Below are 25089 nucleotides of genomic sequence, written 5' to 3' on the forward strand. Positions count from 1 at the left end.
CACATGGTTTATAGTAGTCTTATTCATAATTGCCAAAACTTTGCCAAAACTATGGAAGCAACTATGATGTCCTTCAATAGGTAAATGGATAAACAAACTGTGGTACATCCAGACAATAGAATATTATTTTGCACTAAAAAATGATCTGTTAAGCCACAAAAAGACATAAAAGAAACTTAAATGCATATTAATAAGTGAAAGAAGCCAGTCTGAGAAGGCTCATACTATATTATTCCAACTATATGACATCCTAAAAAAGGCAGAACTATAGAGACAGTAAAAAGATCAGAGTTCAGAGGGAGGGAGGGTTGAATATGTGAAGCACAGAGTATTTTCAAGAAAGTGAAATTATTCCATATGATACGATAATAGTGGATACATAACATTATGCATTTGCCAAAACCCTCAGAACTATACAAGGCAAAGAATGAACCTTAATGTAAACTATGGACTTTAATTAATAATGTATCAATATTGATTCCTCAATTGTACATCAAATGTACCACACTGATGCAAGATGCTAATAAATTGTGGAAATAGGGTACTTTCTGTAGTTTCTGCTCAATTTTTCTGTAAAACTACAACTTTCTCTTTAAAAAAGCTTATTAGGTAATAAGAATGAAATATTACATGCAAGATGGATAAATGTCAAAATAATTGTGCTGAGCAAAAGAAATCAGACAAAAATTACATATTGTATGTATGATTCTATTTGTATAAAATTCCAGAAAATGCAAACTAATGTATAGTGAATAAGGCAGAGATGAGTGGTTGCCTGGGGACAGGAGTGGGGGTGGGGAGATGAGGGTGAAGTGTAGGGAAGGGTAGGAGGGAAAGAGTACAGAGGGGCAGGAGGACACTTTTGCAGGTGATAGACATGTTCATTATTTTGATGTGATGGTTTCATGGGTATATACACATTAAAACTTATCAAATTGTATATTTTGAGTGCAGTTTATTGTATGTCATCTATTCCTTAATAAATCTGTTTTTTAAAGGCCAAAGCCAGAAAGTAACCAGACCATTTATTAATTTTCATGATGCTAAAGTTGTTCATAGGACAGTTTGGCTGACCTGGACTAGACTCCACTGATCCCGGCTGGGCTCGCTCAAGCATCCGTGGTCAATTGGCTGGCTGCCTGGGGACTGCCTAATCTAGAGGACCCTGGATGGGAAGTTTCCATACTCCTTCCCACATCTCCCACATTCTGCAGCAGGCCAGCCTGGGCATCATCTCATGGTGATGGCAGTGGTCTAGAAGAGGGGAACTTTTTAAAGCTGCTTTTTTGTCAAGTTTCTTATTGTCCCCTTGGCCAAAGCAAGCCGTGTGTGCAAGTCCAGACTCAGTGTGGTAAGGGACGAAGGAATGATGTGGCAAAAGGCCATTATTTACAGGGATACAAGGATGCCATTAAATTGAGCTATTAATGCATTTAATCCATCATGTACTTTAATAATCTTTTAATTTGTATTTCTTTAATTCCACCAGGAATGTACCTTTGTTCAGTGACTTTTACATGATGTTACTCTCTTATATATCATTTGCAATCCCTTTTAATCTCTTATTGAATGTAGTTTTTGATTTTATGTGTTTGCATTGATTATAGAAATTGTAAAGTTTTGTTGTGACATTTGTCACATTTTCATGTTCTCGTAAATGTCTCTTTTGCTGTTTTGTTATTTGGTTATAAAAACATTTAAAAATAGTTCAACTTCCAGTAAAACATGTTTAAATATTTTCTTTTGACTTCAATGGTTATGTAAGTTGAACTTTCCTCTCTAGCTGGGCTACATCTATTTTTCTGTTTCCTTCTAATTAGAACTGTTTTCAGAAACATTGTACTCTGAGCTATACTTAAAAATTTAACCCCAGAACCAAATTAATTTTGCAGCTGAGGTTATAAAGTCTGACAGAATATTTGGTCTAAGATCAAGCACAGAGCAAGTGGTGGAGGAAGGCTTGAATCTTACTTTCTCTGACTTAAAATTTCACTCATGAAACTGTATCAAGGTAAGAACATTTGGCTCAGAGACAAAAATCTACATTTTTGTGCAGAATGTACTTTTTCTCTTTTTTTCTCCCCCTCCTGCTCCCCGTCTTCCTCCTCCTCCTCCTTTTTTCTTCAGCATAGGGTTAGATCTATCTGTCTTTAAATAACTCTTCTTTTATTCATTTAATAATGTACCAGGTACTGAGCTAGCTGCTGGGAACTTAAAGATGACAATGCAGCAGCTTCTATGCTCTGGTCACAGAGGCTGTGAACAGGTAAATGCAATATGGAAAATCCTTCTATTTAAAATGTTTACTAATCTGACATGTTACGTGGTGCAAGTTACTTTGATGGGTTTGCTGCTGAGTGGAAGTTTTTGTGACTGGATGGCTTTAAAATTCGTTTAATTAATTTTAATATATACATTTTAAAATATATATAATATAAAAATACTTTTTTTCCCCATTGATTACCGCATTTTGTATGTTTGTTTGTTTAACTGCAAGACGTTTCTGGGTCCTGTGATATCCCCCATTGTTGTATTACCTGTTTTCTAGATACTTCATTCTTCTTTGCTTATTACTATGGATGAGTACTAACTCACTTGGGATTTGAATTTACTGAGGGAGTTTATCTTCATTTCATTATCGCTGATTCTTTGTTCTGATTATCTGAGTTATTTCTTAAAGCTTCCTCGGTGTCCTTGTTCCTTATTCATGTTTGCAAGTTAACAGGTAGTGTGCTTGGCTCTCTGCAATCAGCATTTCCTTCTGTCTCCTTGAAAGTAACACTGATACCTTTGTACTTGCTTGCAATTTTTAACTTTGTGGCTATCTTCTCCTGTTTATGGTCAATTTACTCTTCCCTCCAGCGCTTCATACTCGTTTATTGAATCTATGTTTTCTTTCAGCTTTTGGGAGTTTGCTTTTTTCTCTTCCGTTGATTTCTGAGTATGGGATGTTTACGAGTTCTGGGGTGGCTGATGCTAGGAGGAGTCACCTTACACCGAAATCTCCCGCCTGACTGGAAGTTCTAGGTAGATTCCAAGCTCAGGGTTCCCTAACTTAATTTTTTCCAATGGAACAGTAATACATATTTATTATAGAAAAATTAGAAAAATCCAGAAAAGTTTAAAGAGCAAAATGAGTATCACTCATAATCTTAGAACCCAGAGATAAACACTCTAAACATATTTTCTAATAGGACTTTCCAAACATAGATAAATTTTTTTTTTACATAATTGGGATAGCTACTTTATATCCTGCATTTTCCCCACTCAACACATTAACGTGGATTTCTTCCATGTCATTAGAAGTCTTTAATACTATACTCAATGACTAATATTCTATAATATTGATATATAATCATTTACTTAGCTAGTCTTGTGTCATTGAACATTTTGGCTATCTCCAGTATTTGCTATTATAAATAATACCATAATTAATAAGCCTTATTATTCATAAATTTTTGTCCCTGGATTATTTCCTTAAGGTAGAGTTTTAGAAGTGGAACTGCTGAGTTAAAGGATATAAACATTTTCTCCTCTCTCTTTATTATGAAAGTCATACATGCTGAGGACAAATAACTCAGAGTAAAGTGAAAAGTAAAAGTCCAAAGATTATCATCCTCATCTCTTATTCTCAGTCTCCAGGCAACAAGTAGCTGAAATTTAACATGCATGCACAAATGCATATGCCATTTTTCTGATATTATACATACTCTCCTTATCAGCCTAGATAAACTCACTCTTTATAGGAGTTACTTGGTATTCCATTGTCTGAATATGCTGTGATTTATTTAAATGATTCTGTATAGATTGTTTCCAATTTTGTCGCTGTGTACATCTGTTATTGAGTCCAAGCTTGTACTGCTCACCTCAGGACAGACCAATAAATCGAGAGGTGAGTTGTTGTGGCAAGAAATAGTGACTTTATTCAGAAAGCCAGCAGACCAAGAAGGTGGTGAATTGGTGTCCCAAAGAACCACCTTGCCCAGGTTTGGCTGCTAGCTTCTTTTACAGAACAAAGGCAGGGGGTTGGGGGTGATGTGAGGAAGTAAAGTAAAAAATGTGATCTGGTTGCAGCCAGACTCTGGAGGAGATGTATTAATTTCTTCTTTCCTGCAGCTGTTCATAGGTGGGCCTGGTCAGGATGTTTTCAGTGAGCTAAAGAAAGGTATTTTAGCTTAAGGCTCAGGCATGGGAGGCAGGGTTCCCAGAGATGGCCATTATATATACTTTAAGTTATAGGCAACATCCCTTTAGTGATTAACTTGTAGCAAGAGCAATAGAATACAAAGGTTAAAATAAAAGAAACAGATCCAACATGGAGTCAGATTTGTTCTTTCCTATAATACATTCTTGAACATATATCTTCTTCATTGCATCATCAAGATAAATTTTTAGCAGTGTAATTTCTGAGTCAAAGGTTATGAAATTTATAATTTTAATATATACTCCCAAACTGTTCTACACAAAAGTTGCACTAATTTATATTCCTACCACAAATGTATAAGAGTGCCAGTTCCCTATATATTTTTTGATGCTGGGTATTTTCAAGATTTCTCATTTTTGCCATAATAGTTTAAAAATAGTATATCCTTTAAATTTTTGTTTCTATTTAATTTTGAGTGAAATTTATATTTTATGTTTATTAACCACTTGTATTTCTTTCCTGTCAACTGTTTATATCTTTTGTCTATTTTTCTATTTGTTGGTGTTAATTTGTATAATCAATTTCTATATCATGGAATTTAGCTTGTCATATGTGTTACAAATACTTTCTTCTGGTTTGCCACTTGCCTTTTATCTTTGTGGACTGTTCTGTTTGTTTCTAATTTTTGGAATAAAATTTATCCATCTTTTCCTTCATGTGGTCAAGGTTTTGTATTTTGTATTATATTTAAAAAGACTTTCCAACTCTTAAGATTATTTTTTAAATACACAGATTTCTGTCTAACACTTTTACAGTTTTATTTTTTACTTTTAAATGTGATCCACATGGAACTTATTTTGATGTAAAGAATAAGGTAACCTATATAGCTTTATTTTCTTTTCCAAATAGCTAGCCAATTGTCCAACATTACTTACTAAATAATCTTTCTTTTCCCCACGAATTTCCTCGCTTTTCATATTCTAAATTTCCTTCTGTATAGGGGTCTACTTTTGATGACTCCAATCTGTTTAATTGATCTTTTGACCTGTCCCTCTTTAGTATCAACTCTTCATTTTTCTGGAGTTATTTTAAAATCTGGTAGAGCTAGCATCATTTATTACTCTGAAAATGTTAAAACTCATGCTACACATTGCCAAATTACTTTCCAGAATTATGATGTCAACACTGGATCCTTCCCCGTACTATTATCTTTTAGAAGCTCTTTGCCAGTGTGATTGAAAATGCTTACCTATTTCTCGAATATTAGTGAGTTGATTTCTGTGAAATGTCTGTTTACATTCCTTTTTCCAAGTTGCTATGGGTATTTATATTTTTTTAATTGGTATCATGAAATTTCATATATGTGTACATGTCTAACAACATATACGCAACTTTAATGTTAAAATGTTTGGCATACTTATTACCAATTTCCCAATTTGCCATATGCTCTTCAATTAGTATGCCTTGTGATAAAACAAATTAGAAAATTTTATTCAATCAATTCAATCTTCTTTTGTTTTAAAGATTGCTTTTATTGTTAAAAAAAAAAAAATCCTCCCGCCAGAGACCAGACAATTATTCCAGATTATTTTTTAAAAGATTCTAGTGTGTATATTCTTGAAGTGCAGTCTTATTGTTGTTATTGTTATTTTAAATAAAATGTGGGGAAGTGGAGGGGGGTGGGTAGACCTCTGGGGTAGAGCTCATGTTTAGCATGCACGAGGTCCTAGGTTCAATCCCCAGTGCCTCTACTAAAAAAAAAAAAAAAAAAAGTGGAGAAGTCAAATGGAGCATTTCTGTCATAAAAGTGTATTGCTATGATGTAGAGTTTTCTTTGCATTTTTATGATTGAACACTTAAAATTAAATGATTTATAATGAAAAGTTATTCATTTTTATAAATATTTTAAAATATTTTAAAAGTATAGGTATTTCTGCATATATTTTTTTCTTCCCCAAATAGTAACTGCTTTTCAAAAATTAGCTTCTGTTGTGAAAATTCTCATTATATGTTTGAGAGATAGAGCAATTTCAAGACATAAAAGTTAAATTCTTCAGATTTTTAAAAAACATACAATCTGCATAATTAATAATGATGAGCAGCACCACTTGTTGGATGCATTCAACGAGCTAGGTATTGGGACTTAACTCGTTTTTTAAAATAATTTGGCCAAAAACTAATAACTCATTCCTCTGTACCAATTATTTTATTCTACTGCTTCCATGTCACTCTACAAAATAACTAATATTAGGAAATCATATAATTTTCCTTGTGTAAAAGAAAAAAAGTCTTGTTATTTGGTCAGATAAGTCATAGGGCTCTTTATTATTTGTACCGCTGATTGAATGGAAACCATGAATCATCACATTATTTTAGGACTTGCATGGTCTTCTAGGAAAGCACACCTAACTTTAATGCAGTTTCCTCAGGGTCGCGAATTTGTCTTTTATACTTGTTAATGATTAAACAGCTCTTTAGTGCTTGTATTCAGAATTGATCACCTATAATAAAACACTTGAACTTGCTAGAACAGAGAATCCTTCCCCATTCTGACATCCCTGCTTCAGAGACTGCTTCTAAGAATGGACGGCCATTTTCTTTTCTGAAGATAGGAAATAAGACTGAAGGCACCTGGGGTCAAACTGAGTGTACAAATGGATATTTATAGAGTTGGCCTGAACTGAGATAAAATAAAATTAGCTTCAGTAACAAAGGTGTTGTTGTTCCCTGTCTCCAGATCCTCTTCCTCTAGGATTTGTAGGAACAGAAGAGACCTTCAAAACAAAAAATAAAGAAATGCCTGTTTCCCCTTGCAAAATTCACTGTTTCTTTTTCTCATACCTAGCTAAAAAGAAAAAAACTTTAAGCTATTTTTTATTATTGTAAAATATAGATAACACTTACCAATTTAACCATTTATAAGTGTACAATTCAATGGCGTTAAGTACATTTCCATTGGTGTGCAACCACCTCCTGAACTTTTTCATCATCCCAAATGAAAACCTTGTACTTGTTAAAGAGAACTCCCCATTACCCACCTCCTTCCAGCCCCTGGTGACCACCCTTCTACTCTCTGTCTCTCTGACTTTGTCTAGGTACCTCATAAAAGTGGAATCAATTTCTACCCTTTTGAGTCTGGCTTCTTTCACTTCACATAATGTTTTCAAGGTTCATCCTTGTGTAGCACAGTCAGAATTTCTTTCCTTTGAAATGTGTAAATCACATTTTGTTTGTCCATTCATCCATTGATGGACACTTGGCTTGTTTCCACCTTTTAACTGTTACAAAGAATGCTGCTGTGAACGCTGGGGTGTACCCAACCAAGTAACATCTGAAACTGCAGTGGAGCCCTGTCTCCCCTTCCCGTCTCCCCTCCTCTGTGCCCCTGTACCAGTCTAGATTGGAATCCCTCAGTGTTGTGGCTGTAGCTGCCATCAGCCTCACAAGTGTAAAGAGAATTTTTTTTAAACCCCCTTTACCTTTACCCTTCCTTCCTTGGCTGGACTTTGTCCAGCCCAGGTTTATTCATAAACCACACAAAGCTCATTAATAGGACCAAGCACTTCAGCAAGTTACCTTCTCACCTTTGTTGCTGCAGGAAGGCACTCCGAGGGGTAAGATTGTGAGACATGGCTGAGGAGAAAAGCACCAGTGTCTCCATTGGAATGAGTATGAAGGGAGGCCGGACAAACAACGGGTTTGTCCAAAATGAAGACACCTTGGAGAGGAACTCGGATCCAGGCAGCCCGGAGCACAGCCCGCAGCACGACACCGTGGACGTCCTCGGCCCCGCGGGGCCCGACCTGAAGGACGTCCGGCCCTACGCCGGGATGCCCAAGGAGGTGCTGTTCCTGTTCTCAGGCCAGGCCCACTACCGGGTGCCCCGGGAGGTCCTCTTTTGGCTCACCGTGGCCTCTGTGCTTGTGCTCATCGGGGCCACCATAGCCATCATTGCCATCTCTCCAAAGTGTCTGGACTGGTGGCAGGCGGGACCTATGTACCAGATCTACCCAAGGTCTTTCAAGGACAGCGACAAGGATGGGAACGGAGATCTAAAAGGTGAGTGCCCCGGAGGGTTTAGGGCGGGGTCGGAATGAGGCTGGTTTACGGCTCTTTTCCTTGAGAGCTAATTATGCCTAGGTTGTGTGGTAAGGACATTCCATCCTGTATGACTGGTCACACTAAGTTTTCTTTGTTTATGATACTTAAAAAAGCCACTCAGCAGAATCCAGCAATTCTTCCCGTATGATGGTGTTGTTTCCTGGAGCCCTTTGAGCTCCAAAAGAGCTGTTTATTTTATTGCCCACTGCAAACCTATGCTTACTTGGTCATCAATTCCAACTTCTTGTATGAGCAGGTTCCTTCCTGAAATGTGTTCAGCTTCCCTGCGCTTTAGAGTTGATTATCTCAGAGTGACTGTTTAGAATTCCTTTCCCAGTATGAGCAGTGGCTAGTTTGGCAATCTGGCTGAGGGTTTCTTATTAACGAACGAAGTGTTAATAATATTTTAGGAAAAGATTAAGTGATATATTTAAAGGGTATGGGCTGAGTCTTTAAATCTTAAATCCTGAGAAATGAAGGAAAGAAAAAACAGGCAAAGCAGTGGATTGGTCAAAAGTTGGATTAAGGATTATTTAAAATAATATCCATATTAATATAAAAAAGAAGGAAAAATGACTCTTTAAAATTATGCTAACAAGACAGGCTGGGACCTGGGACCTTCTACCAGTGTGCTTGCACTTATACACCTGACAAACGTCTCCTTGAGCAACAGAATACAAAGAAACTATAAGGGACTAAACAGAACTGCAGGCATGCACAGTTGAGCAAATTATGAACACTAAGATACAAAAAGGCCAAAACCCAACTGTCACATCTGAGTGCTGGCAGCAAAAGGGCACTGCGCATGATCCCTGCTCTCAGCACCACCGAGGCAGTAGGCAGACCACCTAAGCCACCCCTCTGGCCCAGCCCATTGACCCACCCCTACCCTCACCCCATTTGAAGAACCAGCTCGCCCCGACTCAGGGAGCAAGCAAGGGCACCTGTTACTTGTTTTCATTCCCTCATGCAGCAGGAAGAGCCCCAAAGCCTTGCTGAATTCCCCCTCTGGCCTCTTATTAATTTCTACTGATTAAGGAGTCCAAGGACCACAATCAGTTAATACTACTAATTTCCTAATGTGTTATGTATGGAATGTCATAATAATTTATTGCTCAACCAAGAAACAAACCATACACTGGAACTGCCCCAGGCTAATTGGTTGATATGGTTATCCTAGTTAAGGGCAACAATAAGGAACAAATAAACTAATAAGGTAATTTCTGATAATGATATTTGGTTTGAAGGAGACAAAACAGAATGATTTAATAGAGTGGAGGAAGTTGGAATGGGCTGAATTGAACTGGAAAATGTTACAGATGCATTCTAGCAGTCTCCAGTTTTCCTTCATAACAAACTAAAGACTTTTCTCGGTCATACTCATATCATTTTTCTCCCTTTTAAAAATCATCCTGCATCTTAACTAATTGAAATGTTATCTGTCCTTCAAGGTGCAGTTCAAACCCACTTCCTTCATTAATCATTCGTTCCCCCACAAAGCGGTGCAGTGATGCTTTGGACTGTGTTTGTTGTACCTCTGATACTACCTTGAAACGTATCTGAGTCACTTCTTTCCAACTCCCCCATCCCGGGCATGGCCCGAGCACCTGCTGCCTCTTACAGAGTAAGCGCTTAGCAAAAGTGATATTTTGATGGAATAGAGCCCAAACCCTAAACCCAAAGATGCACTCCTCACTTGCTTGCCCTCCCACTGTAATCTTCTAGATAGACCCCAAATTCTCACACACAGGGCAGCTTCTAATCACCTCTCACATTTGTCATTTCTAATAATTTCTCCTTGAGGGACTGGACTGGCTGCTTCCTTTAATCCATAGGTGTTCTTCCTTGAGGATGAAGGGATTTTGTTATTTTTTTTTAGTAGACTTTATTTTTTTAGAGCAGTTTCAGGTTTACAGCAGAATTGAGCAGAGAATACAGAGTTGAAGGGATTTTGTTACTATTTGAAGAAACTGTTCCAGGGTTCAGTCTGGTTTTGGCAGTTGCCTTTTGTCCCCTGGAGTGTGGGCTGGGATCCCATGCTTATTTCGTGTCTGTTCAGCCTCTTTGTTTTTACCATCCTGTTCCTCTGTGCCTAGTTTTGATTTAAGGTATTGTTGCTCTGACTTAAATCACAATTCTTTTGTTGCCTGTTAACACACACCCTAAGTGAGAGAACTGAGGTATGTTTATGATGAGGACAAAAACAAGCAGCCTGTTATAGGGGAAGAGACCCAAGGCCAGGAGTCAGGGGACTTTGTGCTTTGGTCTCAGTGACCTCTGACAGGCTCTGATTGTAGGAAACCAATGAGGGTCCCACGGAAAGTTACTGGAGACTGAGTACTAGATTTACCTGTGAATCTGCGTTTAGGACTCTGAGCTAGAAGCATAAACCCCAGACTATCTGCTAATTATCCTCCAAGGTCCCAAGTACAGAGAGGTTCATTCCTGTATCTCTTCTCAGCCAAATCTAGAATTTTCTTCTGTATAAATTCTTGGCTTCAGCACTGTCCAAAGGAAACAGAATGTGAACCACATATGTAATTGTAAATTCTCCTGAAGCCACATGAAGAAAAAGTAAAAGAGAAACAAGTAAAATTCACTTTAATAATCTAGTTTGTTTAATCCAGCATATTCACTGTATCATTTCAACATATAAATAGAACTTTTTATTATTCTGTTTATGTGTTAATATTTTATTATTTTATATTTTATCATTATTTATTATTAAATTTTATATTTTTATATAAATATGAATGAGCTATTTTACAGTCTTTCTTTTCGTACTGGGTCTCCAAAGTCCGGTGTGCGTTTTACATTTACAGTGCTTCTCATTTCAGATTAGTTGCACTGCAAGTGCTCAGTAGCCACATGTGGCACTGGCTACACACTGGACACTGCAGCTTAGACCATGTGACCATCAGGGGCCATATACTATTATTTGTACATTGGCACTTAGCCCAGCATCTGGCCTGGATTGGATGTTCAAAAACCATGTGTAGAATAAATTAACAATACTGTAGTGTTGGTTTTAAATATAAGATATGAACAAGCCACAGAGAAATTTTTTTAATGTTATACATCTATATTAAAAGTCAAAGACTATTGCTAGAAGACTAACTTGCTGTTGTTTTGTAGAACTAGACTTTGCTGTTTGAATGTCACCCCAATTCAACAAAATTCCAAATATTTCTGTCTCAGTATAAATGCTTTGATCTTAGGCATATTCCTTTTACTTTTAATCCTTCAGCTAAAAAACCCCAAACTTAATTTTTTAATTTCTCATGGCCTTGATTATTTCTTTAAGGTATTCAAGATAAACTAGACTACATTGCAACTTTAAATGTAAAAACTGTTTGGATTACTTCATTTTATAAATCATCCCTTAAAGATTTCCGACATGCTATTGAAGACTTCCGAGAAATCGATCCCATTTTTGGAACAATGGAAGATTTTGAGAATCTGGTTGCAGCCATACATGATAAAGGTAAATTGAATGGAAGGTGGGTGGGATGGGTTGAGAAAAATATTTCTTGTATAGCTCAGTGGTAGAGTGCATGCTTAGCATGCACAAAGTCCTGGGTTCAATCCCCAGTGCCTCCATTAAAAAAAAAATTAATAAGCAAACCTAATTACCTACACCCCTAAAAAAAGCATTTCTCCAAATGCTTACCTTAAAGCATTTTTTCTTTAACTGTCATGTATTAGTCTAATATAATTTTTTCCTAACATTTGAAATATTTTCACTCATTAGGTTTAAAATTAATAATAGATTTCATACCAAACCACACCAGTGATAAACATACTTGGTTTCAATGGAGTCGGACCCGGACAGGGAAATATACTGATTATTATATCTGGCATGACTGTACCCACAAAAATGGCACCACCACACCACCCAACAACTGGGTAAGTACCAACGTGCCTGGTTTACAAAGGGAAAAAGGGCAGATCTTCAGTGATTAAACCGCTTATTTATAAAGCCTTTTTAAAGGAAATAATTGATGGGTATACGTTTATGGGAAGGGGAACAAGTTTCCCAAGGAAATAGAAATGAAGTCCCAAGTCTCCTAATCATGTGTATTTTTCATTTCATTGTAGAGCTGCTGTGTTCTAGCAAACGAGCCCCATGCTCTCTATTGGCCTCTCCTCCTGTTACTCCCTACACTGTCCAGCTTCCACATCCTATTAGTTCAGTAACTGTCTAGCTACCCACCAGACTCCTTTGCCACTCTGACTTTTTGACTCCCCTCTGCAGCAAAGCACTAGCCGTGAATGAGCCCAACCATCCGTTTTCTCTTTGCCTGAACCTTGGTGTCAGAGCCCTGGCCTGAACTGAGCCATTCAGTCTTTTTGGGACTTTTACTAAATCCAACTAATCTACATGCCCTCCTTTCTCTTCAAACATCCTACCTGCCTTCTCCCCATCTTATCATTCTCAGCAACAAACTCTACTTCAAAGAGAGAACGGAAGCCATCAGACCTGCCTGCCCCCTCTTCCCCTGCTTTTCCTTCTCACTTCTTTGGCAGTAAAGACTGTGTCTTGCCTGTCTGGGGTTACCAGATATACAAGTAAAAATCCAGGAAGCCCCCCCAAAATCTGAATTTTGGACAAACCATGCATACTTTTTTAGTGTAAAATATTGCATGGGACATACTAATACTAAAAAAAGTATTCATTGTTTATCTGAAACTGAGATTTAATTGGATGTCTTGTATTTTATTTGGCAATTCTACACCTGTCCCAGGTCAGTCCTTACACCCATTCTGGGTCATCTCTCCCCACCCCAGTGCTGCCTTCTCTCTTTTTGACCTCCATAAACATTTAACGAGGCTGACTCCCGGGCATCAAATTTAGATGACCCAAGGGCACTCAGATGACATATCAAAGCTGATTGTGTGATCTCCCCTCAACCTCCCAGATCCCAGGTTCCGTGAGTAGCACTAATATTCAGCCTGGTGAACACGTCATCTGCAAGTCCTGGCAGTTTTACCTTGCTAATTTTTCTTTTCCTCAGTCCACCACTTTTTAAAATGATAATGACATTAGCAAACATTTGCTTAAGGCTTATATGCAAGGCTCTGTGCTAAGTGTTTTGTATTCATTAATTCATTTAATCCACCCTACAATCCTATGAGTTAGGCTTTAATTCCTGTTTGGCAGATGAGCAGATGGAGGCAGAGAAATGTTAAGCGCCACAGCTAATACATGAAAGGGCTGAGGGCTGGATCTAGTTAGTCTAGCTGCACAGTCTGCCTTAAAAATAATTTTTTTTTAATTGAAGTATAGCCAGTTTACAGTGTTGTGTCAGTTTCTGGTGTACAGCATAATGTTTCAGCTGTACATATACATATATGTATTTATTTTCATTTTCTTTTTCATTATAGTTAACTACAAGATATTGAATACAGTTCCCTGTGCTATACGGTAGACACTTGTTGTTTATCTATTTTATATATAGTAGTTAGCATCTGTGAATCTCAAACTCTCAATTATCCCTTTCTACCCCTTTTCCCCCCTGGTAACTAAGTTTGTTTTCTATGTCTGTGAATCTGCTTCTGCTTTGTAAATAAGTTCATTTGTGTCTTTTTTTTTTTTTTTTTTAGATTCCACATGTAAGTGATATCAAATGGTATTTTTCTTTCTCTTTCTGGCTTACTTCACTTAGAATGACGATCTCTAGGTCCATCCATGTTGCTGCAAATGGCATTTTATTCTTTTTTATGGCCGAGTAATATTCCATTGTATAAATATAGCACAACTTCTTTATCCAGTCGTCTGTTGATGGATGTTTAGGTTGCTTCCTAATGTCTTGGTAATTGTATATAGAGCTGCTGTGAACATTTGGGTGCATGTATCTTTTCCAATTAGAGTTCCCTCCAGATATATGCCCAGCAGTGGGATTGCTGGATCACATGGTAAGTCTTTTTTAAATTTTTTAAGGACTCTCCATACTGTTTTCCATAATAGCTGCACCAAACTGCATTCCCACCAATGGTGTAGGAGGGTTCCCTTTTCTCCACACCCGCTGCAGCATTTATCGTTTGTGGACTTTTAGATGATGGCCATTCTGTACTTCAGACTATATCATCTTGTGCCCATAGGCTGTAACAGCTGCATCTTTTGGTATTCAGTTCTTTCATCCTTCCATCATTTCTCCACTGTAGCCAGGATTGTGGGGTTTTTTTTGGTGATAGTTGATACTTATAAAAATACACATAACATATGATAGGTGTAGAAACCCCTATACAGCCATACAATGGAATACTACTCAGCAATAAAAAGGATTGGACTGTTGATGACAAGTAACAAAATGGATGAATCTCAAAATATCTACAGAGTGAAAGAAGCTGGTAAAGAGTATATACTATATAATTCTACTTACATAAAATTCTAGAAGATTCAACAAACTCATCTCTAGTGACAGGAAGCAAATTACTTGTTGTCTGGGGATAGGAGGGAGTTGGGGAGAAGAGTGGGATTATGGATTATGGATGGATATGTTCACTGGATAATGGTGAGAAGTTCATGTGAGTAATATGCCAAAACTGATCAAAGCTTACACTTGAAATATGTGCAGTTAAATATGTGTATTCAATTATACCTGAATAAAAACTGTATAAAAATACATGTGCTATATATCTAAGCTAGGGAAAATAATAATATAGTGAAAATTAGTGAACCCATCCCCAAATTAAGAACTTGAACGTCACCCACAGTGCTGAATGCACCCGAGGGCTCCTCCCTGTCCATCCCCACGCCTCCTCTTAGAGGTAACCAAGATCTTAAATTTTGGGGTTTTCCAAGTCCTTTTTGTTTTGCCTTACTACATATGATATGTATTTTTTTAACAAATTTATTATTTAGTTTCTTCAGTTTTGACTTTATGAGAAGTGTCATGCTACATGTAGTCTTCTATAACTAGTTTTTTTCCCTTAGTGTTTTAATGTTTACTCACATAATTTCTGGTAGCTGTGGTTCACACATTTTCACCGTTGTATAATTAATAGTCGTTGTGTGACTCTCTCATGATTTAATTATCTACTCTTCCACTGATGGTCAGTTGGAATGTTTCCAGTTTTTACTGTTACTAACAATAGTAAGTAAACATTGTGACATTCTCATTAATCTCTTTCTCCTGGGGCACAGGTACAAAAGCTTCTTTAAAGCAAATGGCTAGGAGTGAAATTGCTGGTTGCAGGATACTGCATGCTCAGTGCTACCAGATAATGCCAAACTGATGATCAAAGCGGTTGTACCTGTTTATATCTCCTCCAGCAGGATTAAAAAAATACATACTCTCACAACAAGGACCTACTGTATAATAGCAAAGGAAACTTAAGTATCTTGTAATAACTTATAATGGAAAAGACTCTGAAAAAGAATATATACATGTATATGTATAACTGAACCCCTCTGCTGAAACTAATACAAATTGTAAATCAACTATACTTCCATAAGAATAAATTTTAAAAAGAATTATTTAAAGATGAAAAAATGAAATAAAGATGAAAAAAATAATTTTACTAACCATAAAATAGAACAGCTTAAAGTTTAGCTTTCTATTACAAATTAATTTGCGAGTAAATTCAGCCTCAATCTCTAAAAACAAAAAAATAATAATCTCATTAATTGCTGGTACTGCCATACTTTGTAATTTTTACCAGGGAAACATAACTTGATATCACACTGAGGTATTAATTTTACATATATCTAAATGCTACTGATTATTTATCTAATTACTAATTATTAATGTGGAATTTATTTAATTACTAATGATGTGGAACATCATTTCATACATTTATTCATTTGAGCTTCCATTTTTGTGCAACACCTGCTTATGGTTTCTTTCCCCAATTTTTTGTTGAATATTTTTGTCCCTTTGAAATAGATTTGAGGAGGTTTCTTTCTTTCTTTCTTTCTTTTTTTTTTGTATTCTGTATACTGATCTTTTCTTGGCTATATATACTGTAAAAATCTTATCCTGGTGTATATCCAGGTGGGCCATGAGGTGAGGTGGCGAGGGCATGTTTCCTTGAAAGACAGAGTCTACTTCTTAGCTTGGGCTGGTTGTTCCAGTGTGGCAAGGTCTTCCAATAAAAAGATAATATTTATGCAAAATCCCTCAATGTTTGAATGCTGTCCAGATGTTCTCTTTAGCATGAAATGGACAAATGTCCCAAGACAGAGAACTCTCACATTTAAGGACCCTCAGAGGAGACTGAGAAGTGCAGTGAGGGCCAATCATGGAGCCAAGGACGTGAGCATCTCTATGAGGAGGAAAGCTTAGCAAAGGCTGCTGGGTACCAGTGCTCAAAGTTGTTAGGTTTCTTTTTTCTCCGAGGACTAGTAGAGTTTTAAATTGAATGATCCTAACACTTTTCTGAGGATACAGTTTACTCACTCTACCTGGATTCAAGCTCCAAGACAATGGAATGTGTCTTTCTCCTAAACTGACCATCATTTGCTTTTCTTCACAAACAGGAGTCCAGAGCCTGGACAGAAAGTTCAAGACAATGTATTAGAAATGTCTACTCCTTAAGTTGACCTTGTCCTGCGTTTGAGAGCACTGGTTTGATTTTGTGGTTGTTATGAACAGCTCCTGCGTACAGACACATCACAGCCTCATTTGTGGGGCATTATTAGGCCAGCAGGTGGCATTTTAGGGAATTAATTTACCTACTGCTTTTGTTACAAGGAAGATTCTGGGACTTTGTGCAGTCACTCAGTCTGCATGGGGCCAGGGATGGCAGCGATCATTTCTTTGTGGGTGATGTTGTCATAGGAACTATGCTAAGTAACGAGTGTGCTATTTTCTGTTTGCAAGTTAAGTGTATATGGAAACTCCAGTTGGCACTTTGATGGAGTACGAAACCAATGCTATTTTCACCAGTTTACAAAAGAGCAACCTGATTTAAATTTCCGTAATCCTGATGTTCAAGAAGAAATAAAAGTGAGTATAGCCATCCACACAAACTTCTCCATTACACAGGTGCTTAAGTGGTTATTCGATACGCTTTATGTTGAACAGTAATTGTGCAGGCAAAACCAGGCAGTGTAACTAAATTCTGGGATTAGGGTGCCTGATGCCAATAGAGACTCTGAGGCATGTCGGTGGCCCACTCCTTCCTCTAACCCCAAAGAATTGAAATGGGATGGAGAGGGAAACACCTGTTACCTTAGCTCTGAGTTGCCCCTCTGCCTGTGATGAGCTGGTGCGGTGAGGTGGGCCAGCCCGGGACTCTGGGATCCAGCTCCCGTGACTGGACCCAGCCCCACCATCGGCTGCAGGGGACTTCTAGGTGAGTTACTGGGCTTTTCTGTGTCTTGGATCCCTCATCTATGAAACATAATCGATGGCAGGCTTTGTCTCAGAGGACTTTTGGGAATATGAGGTGAGATAACTCATGCACAACACTTCTGTGTTCACTCAGTAAGTATTAACTTACTGTCTGCGCCGCGCAGGGTCCCATTCTCAGCACTGGGAATGCGGCCGTGAGTGAAAGGCGCCCTCCCCACAAGGAATTCCCAGCATACCGAGGGGAAGGCAGACAACGAGCAGCTGAATATATAACACATCAGGTGCTGATGAAGGTTTAGGGTAAAGAGCTTTGGAGTGCCAGGGAGAAGTTGGTTCACAGACACTATGATGAGGTCCTGTTTGCACAAAAACCTGATGTTTGAAGGGGAGCCCTGTGAACATCTGGGGGAAGAGAATTTCAGACAGAGAAGAGCAAATGCACAGTTCTCTTGGGGGTGGGGGGACTGAGCTCTTCGTGCTTCAGAAATGACCTGGAGGCCAGTGCACTGGGCCGCCAGATACAGCAAATAAAATTACAGGACACTCAGTTAAATTTTAATTTCCAATGAACAATGGATAGTGTAATATTTGAGACCTGCTTCTACTTAAAAATTATTCATTGCTTACCTGAAATTAAAACTTAACTGGTCATCCTGTGTTTTACCTGGCAACCCTACCAGTGCACTGCAGTGGAATGAGGGAGAGTTAGGGAGCTGGGGTGCAGAAAGGAGGCTGGGGCCTTGAAGCCTATAAGGCCTTGACTGCTTTGTAAGGGAGACATGCAGAGCCACAGAAGATTCCTCTGTGGTTCATACAAAGTAGATTTCCCGCAGTGACCCAGGTGAGGTGACCTGTGTGGTAGCAGTGCCAACAATAACCTGACACCTAATTCACAATACACATCAGCCATATTACTGCTATCATTACTGCTACTGCTGTGGCCATAATGGGCGAGACTTTAGGTTACTGGGGTGGCATGCTGCGGTGGCGGGGAGGAGATCAAAACAGAACACATCAGACAGATGCGGGTCCCTTTCTAAAGCTCACCATGTCAGCCGGAGGAAGAGGACGCAGGCAGCCACGTTGGAGTCATAACGGCACCTGCTTCCCTTACTTTGTTCTCATTTTGTTTTTAATAAGTTTTATTGCATTATAATTTACATACTCTAAAATTCACCCCTTTCAAGTGTATAATTCAATGGTTTTAGTATATTCACAAGCATCACTACTAATTTCTGAACACTTTCATCACCCCCAAAAGAAACCCCATATCCATTAGAAGTCACTCCCGTGGTCCGATTACTTCCTCCCTGAGCCCTGGCAGCCACTGACCTGCTTTCTGCCTCTCTGGATTTGCCTGTTCTGAACGTTTCATATAAATGGAACCACACAGAATCTATATGACTGTGATATATATCTATAGTTATAATCTGTATTTAAATATTTGAGAAACTGTTTTCCAAAGCAGCTGGCCCATTTTACGTTTTTACTAGCAATGTGTGAAGGTTCCGGTTTCTCTGCATCCTCACCCACCAACACTCGTTACTATCTGTATTTTCGATTATAGTCATCCTAGTCTGTGTGAAGTGGTGTTTCATGGACATGCATTTCCCTGGTAGCTAATGGTGTTGAGCATCTTTTCATGTGCTTATAGTTTGTCTATTTTCATTGGACAAATGTCTATTCAAATCATTTGTCCATTAAAAAACTGTGTTATTTGTCTTTTTTTGTTGTTGAATTATGAGAGTTTTTCATATACTCTGGATATGTGATTTGCAATTAACTTTTTTCCTTTCTGTAAGTTGTCTTTTAACTTTCAGCTTCATTCCTTTGCATGTAGCTCTCCAGTTATCCCAGCAACACATATTTACAAAAACGTATTCTTTCATCATTGAACTGTCTTGGAACCCTTGTGAAAATCAGTTGATCATCAATGGCAGGGTTTATTTATTTCTAGACTGTTCTGTTCCATGAATCTGTATGTCTGTCCTTAATGCCAGTACCACGTTGTCTGCATTGCTATAGTAATGCTTAGAATAAGCCTAACTTAGGAGATTTTATGACCATTTTACACAGAAGGAAACTGAGGCATAGAGAGGTGAAGTCACCCACCTTGGGAGTGAGGGAACAGGATTCAAACCCAGGCACCGAGATTCCAGAGTCCACGCTCTTATTCACAACTCCACACCTGATTTGACGCACATTGTTTCTCTCTGTGTGTTTCACTTGTCCGGCACAGTTTTTGCAAGGAGGTTTTCAACTGGAAAGTCATAAATGGGAGAGTGTCATAAATGGGAGAGTGTAAACCAGTTGGTTTATCAGGCAGCAGATTTCTCCAGGCTCCTTGGGGCAGTAGTGATGGATTGTTTGGAGATGTTTAGACAAGTGTGAGAGATCTTGCCGTAATGTGCCTGCAATACGTTAATTATTTTTTGACTAACCCAGCTGTTCTCTTGCAGTCACTCAAGTAATGGAAGACATGAATAGGAGCCTTATTTACTAGTCCTGCAGGATGGAATCCTTCTTGAGATGAATCATTACTGCCTCTGGTTGAGAGGTCAACCATTTCTGGAAGGCTGGTTTAGAAGATTTACTATTAGAAGTAAATAAGAAAGGCTGAAAGCTGGAAGGGAGGGCTCTTTGCTTTTGGAAAGGGACCTTTCCCACGAGGGGACTTCTGACACCCTCCTACCCTCCAGCAGCACTTATCTCTGCCGCAGAATTAAGCAGGTTAATAATTTGCAACCGCAAGGGTTTGTGGTGGGGAGGCATTTGGACTGACTCCTGCTTGTGCTCACAGAGCCTGAGCCTTCTTCCTCCTGATTCCTATCAGATTTCAGTTTCTCTGCACACTGGGAGGCTGGCGTGCAGGGCACATCCCACCTGGGCCACTTTACAGAGAAGGAAACTGAGGCTTAGAGCCCAGAGCACCCTCCTCCCTCCTCTTTGTCCTTCCCCATGCACCGGCCCTTAGGGGCCTCGGCCCTGCCCTGAATCTCCCGGGGCTTGAGCGTTTTCAGCTAGAGAAGTCAGGAAGTCTTCTCAGAGGAGGTAGGGGCTTATATTTGTATTGTATTTTTTCCCCAATCACTTCAGTTTTTATTTGCCCTGCACATCCCTTATTTGACAAAGGAGGGAATTGAGCCCTGGAGAGGTGAAGAGACCCAGTGGGTTAGCTGCAGAGCAGGGAAGAAACTCCGTTTGGCCTGGACCCACTATGGGGATCACTGAGTTAGGGTGTTCACAGCAGCTGGGGACCAGGAGCCAAGATGCCCTCCTGGCTTAAGATGGCCTCCAGAGCATAAATGTTGGCTCTGCTCTGTGCTTACTGAGCATGGCATTGCTAGGGACAAGGAGCTCATTTCAAAATCAGACTTACTACCTGCTTTATAAGCCAGCTCTGTGCTTTATAAGCCAGCTCTGTGCTTCATGCTAATAACGGTCCCATTTATTGCCCTGCCAATATGCCACACACTTCATTATAGATCATTCACTTACTTAACAATGTGTGTTGTGTATTAACCAAACATCAGGGGTCTGATGGTCGGTAAGGCAGACACAGGTTTGTGGCGGTCATGGGCTATCACATTATCTTATGGAGGGCAAGGTGGACCAACAGGAAATTACAACAAAGTGCATTGAGTGGTCATGTCAGTGGGGTCAGTGGCAAGTCAGAGTATGCGAGGCAGGCACCTCACCTGGACGCAAAGTAGGAGAGACTAGGGAAGGGTTTTCAGAGGAAGCAGTGATACCTAGAGGATGAATAAAAATGAGCCAAGTGAAGAGACACATGTACAGAGAAGGGATGTGACTGGACGAGACTAGATAGGTTGGTAGGAACCAGGTCATGAGCAGCACTGGAGGCCATGGTAGAGATTTGGGCTTAAAAGCAGGGAAATAATTTTTGATTTGCATTTGGAAAAAATCAGTCTAGTTTTGGAGAGGGGTTTGAGTAAGGCAGGTTTAAAGGCACAGGGACTGGGGAGGTGGGTGGTGCAGTCATCAGGAAAGAATGGTGGGGACTTTAGGCCAGTGAGGGTGGTGTGGGGTTGCAGAGAAGTCATCAGGCTTTAGAGAGGAGTCTGGTGTGACCCCCAGGTTTCAGATTTGAAAGTTAACTGGGTGATGGTGCCATTTCCTGAGATGGGAGACACAGAAAGATTGGGGGGCGGTGGGTGGGCATGGTCTTAGTTGTGTAGAGTTTGAGCTGTCTGTGAGACATCTGAGTGTTCAATGGACAGCTGGATATAATGCCATGGAGCTCAGGGGAGTTCTGGTCTAGAGATAAAACTTTGGGGTTTGTTGACATGGACAGTGCCCACAGAGATCAGGCAGGTAATATCAGTGTGAGAACTGGGCCGGCTGAGTTGAACAAGGGGGCCAGTTGTAACTTAGCTCGAGTGGATTGTGGTCTGTGGGAATGAGCTGTTAGCAGGTCCTCCAATTAAAAAATGAAAACCAAGGAGGGCTGCACAGCAAATGGATAAGAGTGCCACAGGGTTCCAGTTCTGAGGCACCACTTACTTGCCACGTGACCTTCATCAAGGTACATCGTCTCCTTGTGCCTCAATTCCCTCGATGGTAAAATAGGAACAATAATGGTACATACTTTATGGGGTTGTTTCGGGATTCCATGGTTTAACCTTTGTGAAGCTCTTAGGACAGTGTGTTCCTTATTGTATAAGTACTTGTTAAATAATCAGTAAATGGTAGATAAATGAGTGAATACAGCTGTGAAGTGAAATGAACAGAGGGTGTAAGATGGAGCCCAGAGGAGTATTAATCGTTAAAGGACTGCAGAGCAGACAGAGGAGGGGCAAACCAGGAGCGTGGTATCCTGGGCTAAGGGACATGAGTATTTCTAGAAGACAAGGTTAGTCAGCAGTGTCCAGCATGGCAGAGAGATCAGGTAATGTAAAGACCAAAGTGTCAGTTGACTCTGGCAGCAATAATTCATTTAATCCTCATAAAATCCCTGCAAGGGAGGTTATTATTTTATTGATGAGGAAACTAAGGTTTACCGAGGTCACGCAGATGACCTAACTCAGGGAGCTGAACACTGGGGCAGACGGGATGGTACCCAGATGGGTCAGATTCTGGAGCCCCTGAGCCTTCCTCTCTGTCCTGCTCCTGGAGGAGTTAGCAAAGAATTTTACCAAGATTTCTGAAGAACAGTAGGGTCAGTTTTCTTTCCTCTGCCCCTAAGCAGAGGATGCAGTTTTCTGTCTGTATTTTTGAGACCTTCTATGCTGTTTCATTCCTTCTTGAGATGGAGACCTGGGATTTATGTCATTCTCAAGAGGGTGTCTTATATATCATCACGTGTAAGAGCAGAGCTTTTGTCTGTCTCAAGCCTGGCTTTTTAGGTAAATGGACCCAGTAACTTCAGTCATCTCAAAAGGAAGGGTTTGCCTCAAGGTTTTGAGAATATGGGTGTCAGTAATGTCCAACTGACTCCCTTTTCTACTCAGAGCAGCGAGTTGTTTAGGGAGAAAAGAATTAAAATGTGCTGGTGGAAGAACCAGGACTGTGTGATGTTGTGGGAGTTGGACCGGAATCGGGGACATGGTGTACTGTCCTCAGAGTCCCATGGTCCCCGCATGTGTCACCCAGACCTGGAGGAATCAGGCTCTGTGCCCATTTCCGTGTCCGGCACCCTGGGGGAGCTTAATTGGCATAAAGAGAGGGTTAACGATTAAAATCTGGAGCTCTCTTTTTTCACCTGGTTGAGAATAAGTAGCACGAAGCAAATATTTTTCGAGATCAAATTTTAGATTATCTGGGTGAAAACCTCAGCATTTGAAATTTTACGCTCATAAACAAGCATCCAGGTTTTGCTGTTTTGTCTCATCAGACAATGATAACACCTCTCACTGGACTGCAGTGAAAATCCCTGCCAGGCCGTATGTCTGTGCTGGGGTGCCCATTTCTCATTCTTTAATGTCGGGTCAGTGGTTAGCAATGCTGAGATCCCCAGCATGAATGAGGACTCCATGAAGAAAATAAGTAGCTTTATTCTAGCAAATCAGTGCTCAAAAGCTTACTGTTTACAAACGGCATGGTGTTTAATGTTTCTCCACGTTTCTGTCAGAGGCTGCCTGGATCCATTATGGTTATCTGTGCCCCAGCCCCACCCCGATCCTCTTCCAAAGTTCCTGCTGGTAAAGAACAGCGCCACCTGCGGGTGGACCCGGGTTGTGTGTGATCTGAAGCTTGTAAAATTTGGGGCCTTCTTAAAATAAAGAGTATAAAATTAGGCACAGAAAAAATAAGTGTTTGTTTAGAAGGAGAAAAGAATGTGGGTAGAAAGGGGCTCACACAGTGAAGGGTCCTGAAACGTAAGCTTGGTTAGCTTCATGCTAAGTGGGCGCTTTGAGCCCACGACCACAGATGAGGAAAGTCTCCATACAGATCCTTTTCTACAGATAAGGTGCCTTCCTATCTGGTGACTTCTCTGGCTGAATCTCTAACCAACTGCCTTCACTTCCTGCCCTCCCGCTGTGCTGATCTCCCAGGCAGATCCTGCTCTTTTGCAGGCTTGTATTACCATGTTCCTCTCCTTTAAAGCTTTATCACACCTGTGGTTTAAACATTTTTGCCTTACTGTTTGTCTAGCTGGGGATTCTAAAAAATCCATGAGACCTAGGACTGTGTCTACGTTGTATCATATTTTGCTCACGGTTGTAATTCCAGGACTTAGCTAAGTGCCTAGTCGCAGTCAGAACTCAAATACTTTTTTTTCTTAATTGAAATATAGTTGATTTACAATATTGTGTTAGTTTCAGGTATACAGCAGAATGATTCAGTTATATATATATATTTTTTTCAGATTATTTTCCATGAGAGTTTTATTACAAGATGTTGAGTATAGTTAGTTCCCTGTGCTATGTAGTGAATCCTTGTTTCTTATCTATTTTATGTATAGTAGTTTGTATCTGTTAACCCCAAGCTCCTCCTCCCTCCCTTTCCCCTTTGGTTTGTTTCCTATGTCTGTAAGTCTGTTTCTGTTTCCTATATAGATTCCCAAATACTTATTGTATAAATCAATTTGATAAGGAGTAAAGATGCTAGTAAGAATAAATCTGTGGGCATTCTGCCCCAAATAAAAATTCCACTGGGTAGAGCCAGGTTAAGATTATTCAGGTCATCTGTGTTCATGACAAGGGTTGTCAGCAGCAGAGCCTTCTCTTAGATTTGAAAAATTTATTCAAGCTTTGCCATTTAAAATCTCACCTTGAAGGGAATTGACAACAGCAGTATTAAGCCTTGTATTCTGCATAGAGAGACCTTTGGACCCTTGAACTGCAGCACTCCAGAGACCCCATATCCACATGTAGATACAAGAAACACACTTCATTCTTTCTGTTGTGTTTTTTTTTTTAATTGAAGTATAGTCAGTTTACAGTGTTGTGTCAATTTCTGGTATACAGCATAATGTTTTAGTCATACATATACATACATGTATTTCTTTTCATATTCTTTTTCATTATGTTACTACAAGATACTGAATATAGTTCCCTGTGCTGTACAGTAGAAACTTGTTTA

General features: G+C 39.4%; 1 protein-coding gene across 6 annotated transcripts in view; it reads left to right on the plus strand.

The window, feature by feature from the left end:
* The first annotated feature begins 1824 nt into the window (after window positions 1-1824).
* The window catches only part of SLC3A1 (solute carrier family 3 member 1), a 60061-nt gene continuing 36796 nt past the window's right edge, over window positions 1825-25089 (plus strand). For 4 of the 6 annotated variants that reach the window (XR_012511932.1, XR_012511931.1, XR_006719191.2 and 1 more), the window contains exons 1-5: window positions 1825-2011; window positions 7743-8203; window positions 11550-11729; window positions 11997-12151; window positions 17071-17196. Coding sequence is in view for 2 of the 6 variants with exons in the window: in XM_010967722.3 (XP_010966024.2) it covers window positions 7774-8203; window positions 11550-11729; window positions 11997-12151; window positions 17071-17196 (891 nt within the window). In the remaining 4 variants the exon portion in view is untranslated. The remainder of the gene's footprint in view (window positions 2012-7742; window positions 8204-11549; window positions 11730-11996; window positions 12152-17070; window positions 17197-25089) is intronic. The other 2 variants (XM_010967722.3, XM_010967725.3) reach the window with 2 other exon arrangements.

Source organism: Camelus bactrianus, chromosome 15 (assembly GCF_048773025.1).
Source record: "Camelus bactrianus isolate YW-2024 breed Bactrian camel chromosome 15, ASM4877302v1, whole genome shotgun sequence".
Classification (NCBI taxonomy): Eukaryota; Metazoa; Chordata; class Mammalia; order Artiodactyla; family Camelidae; genus Camelus; species Camelus bactrianus.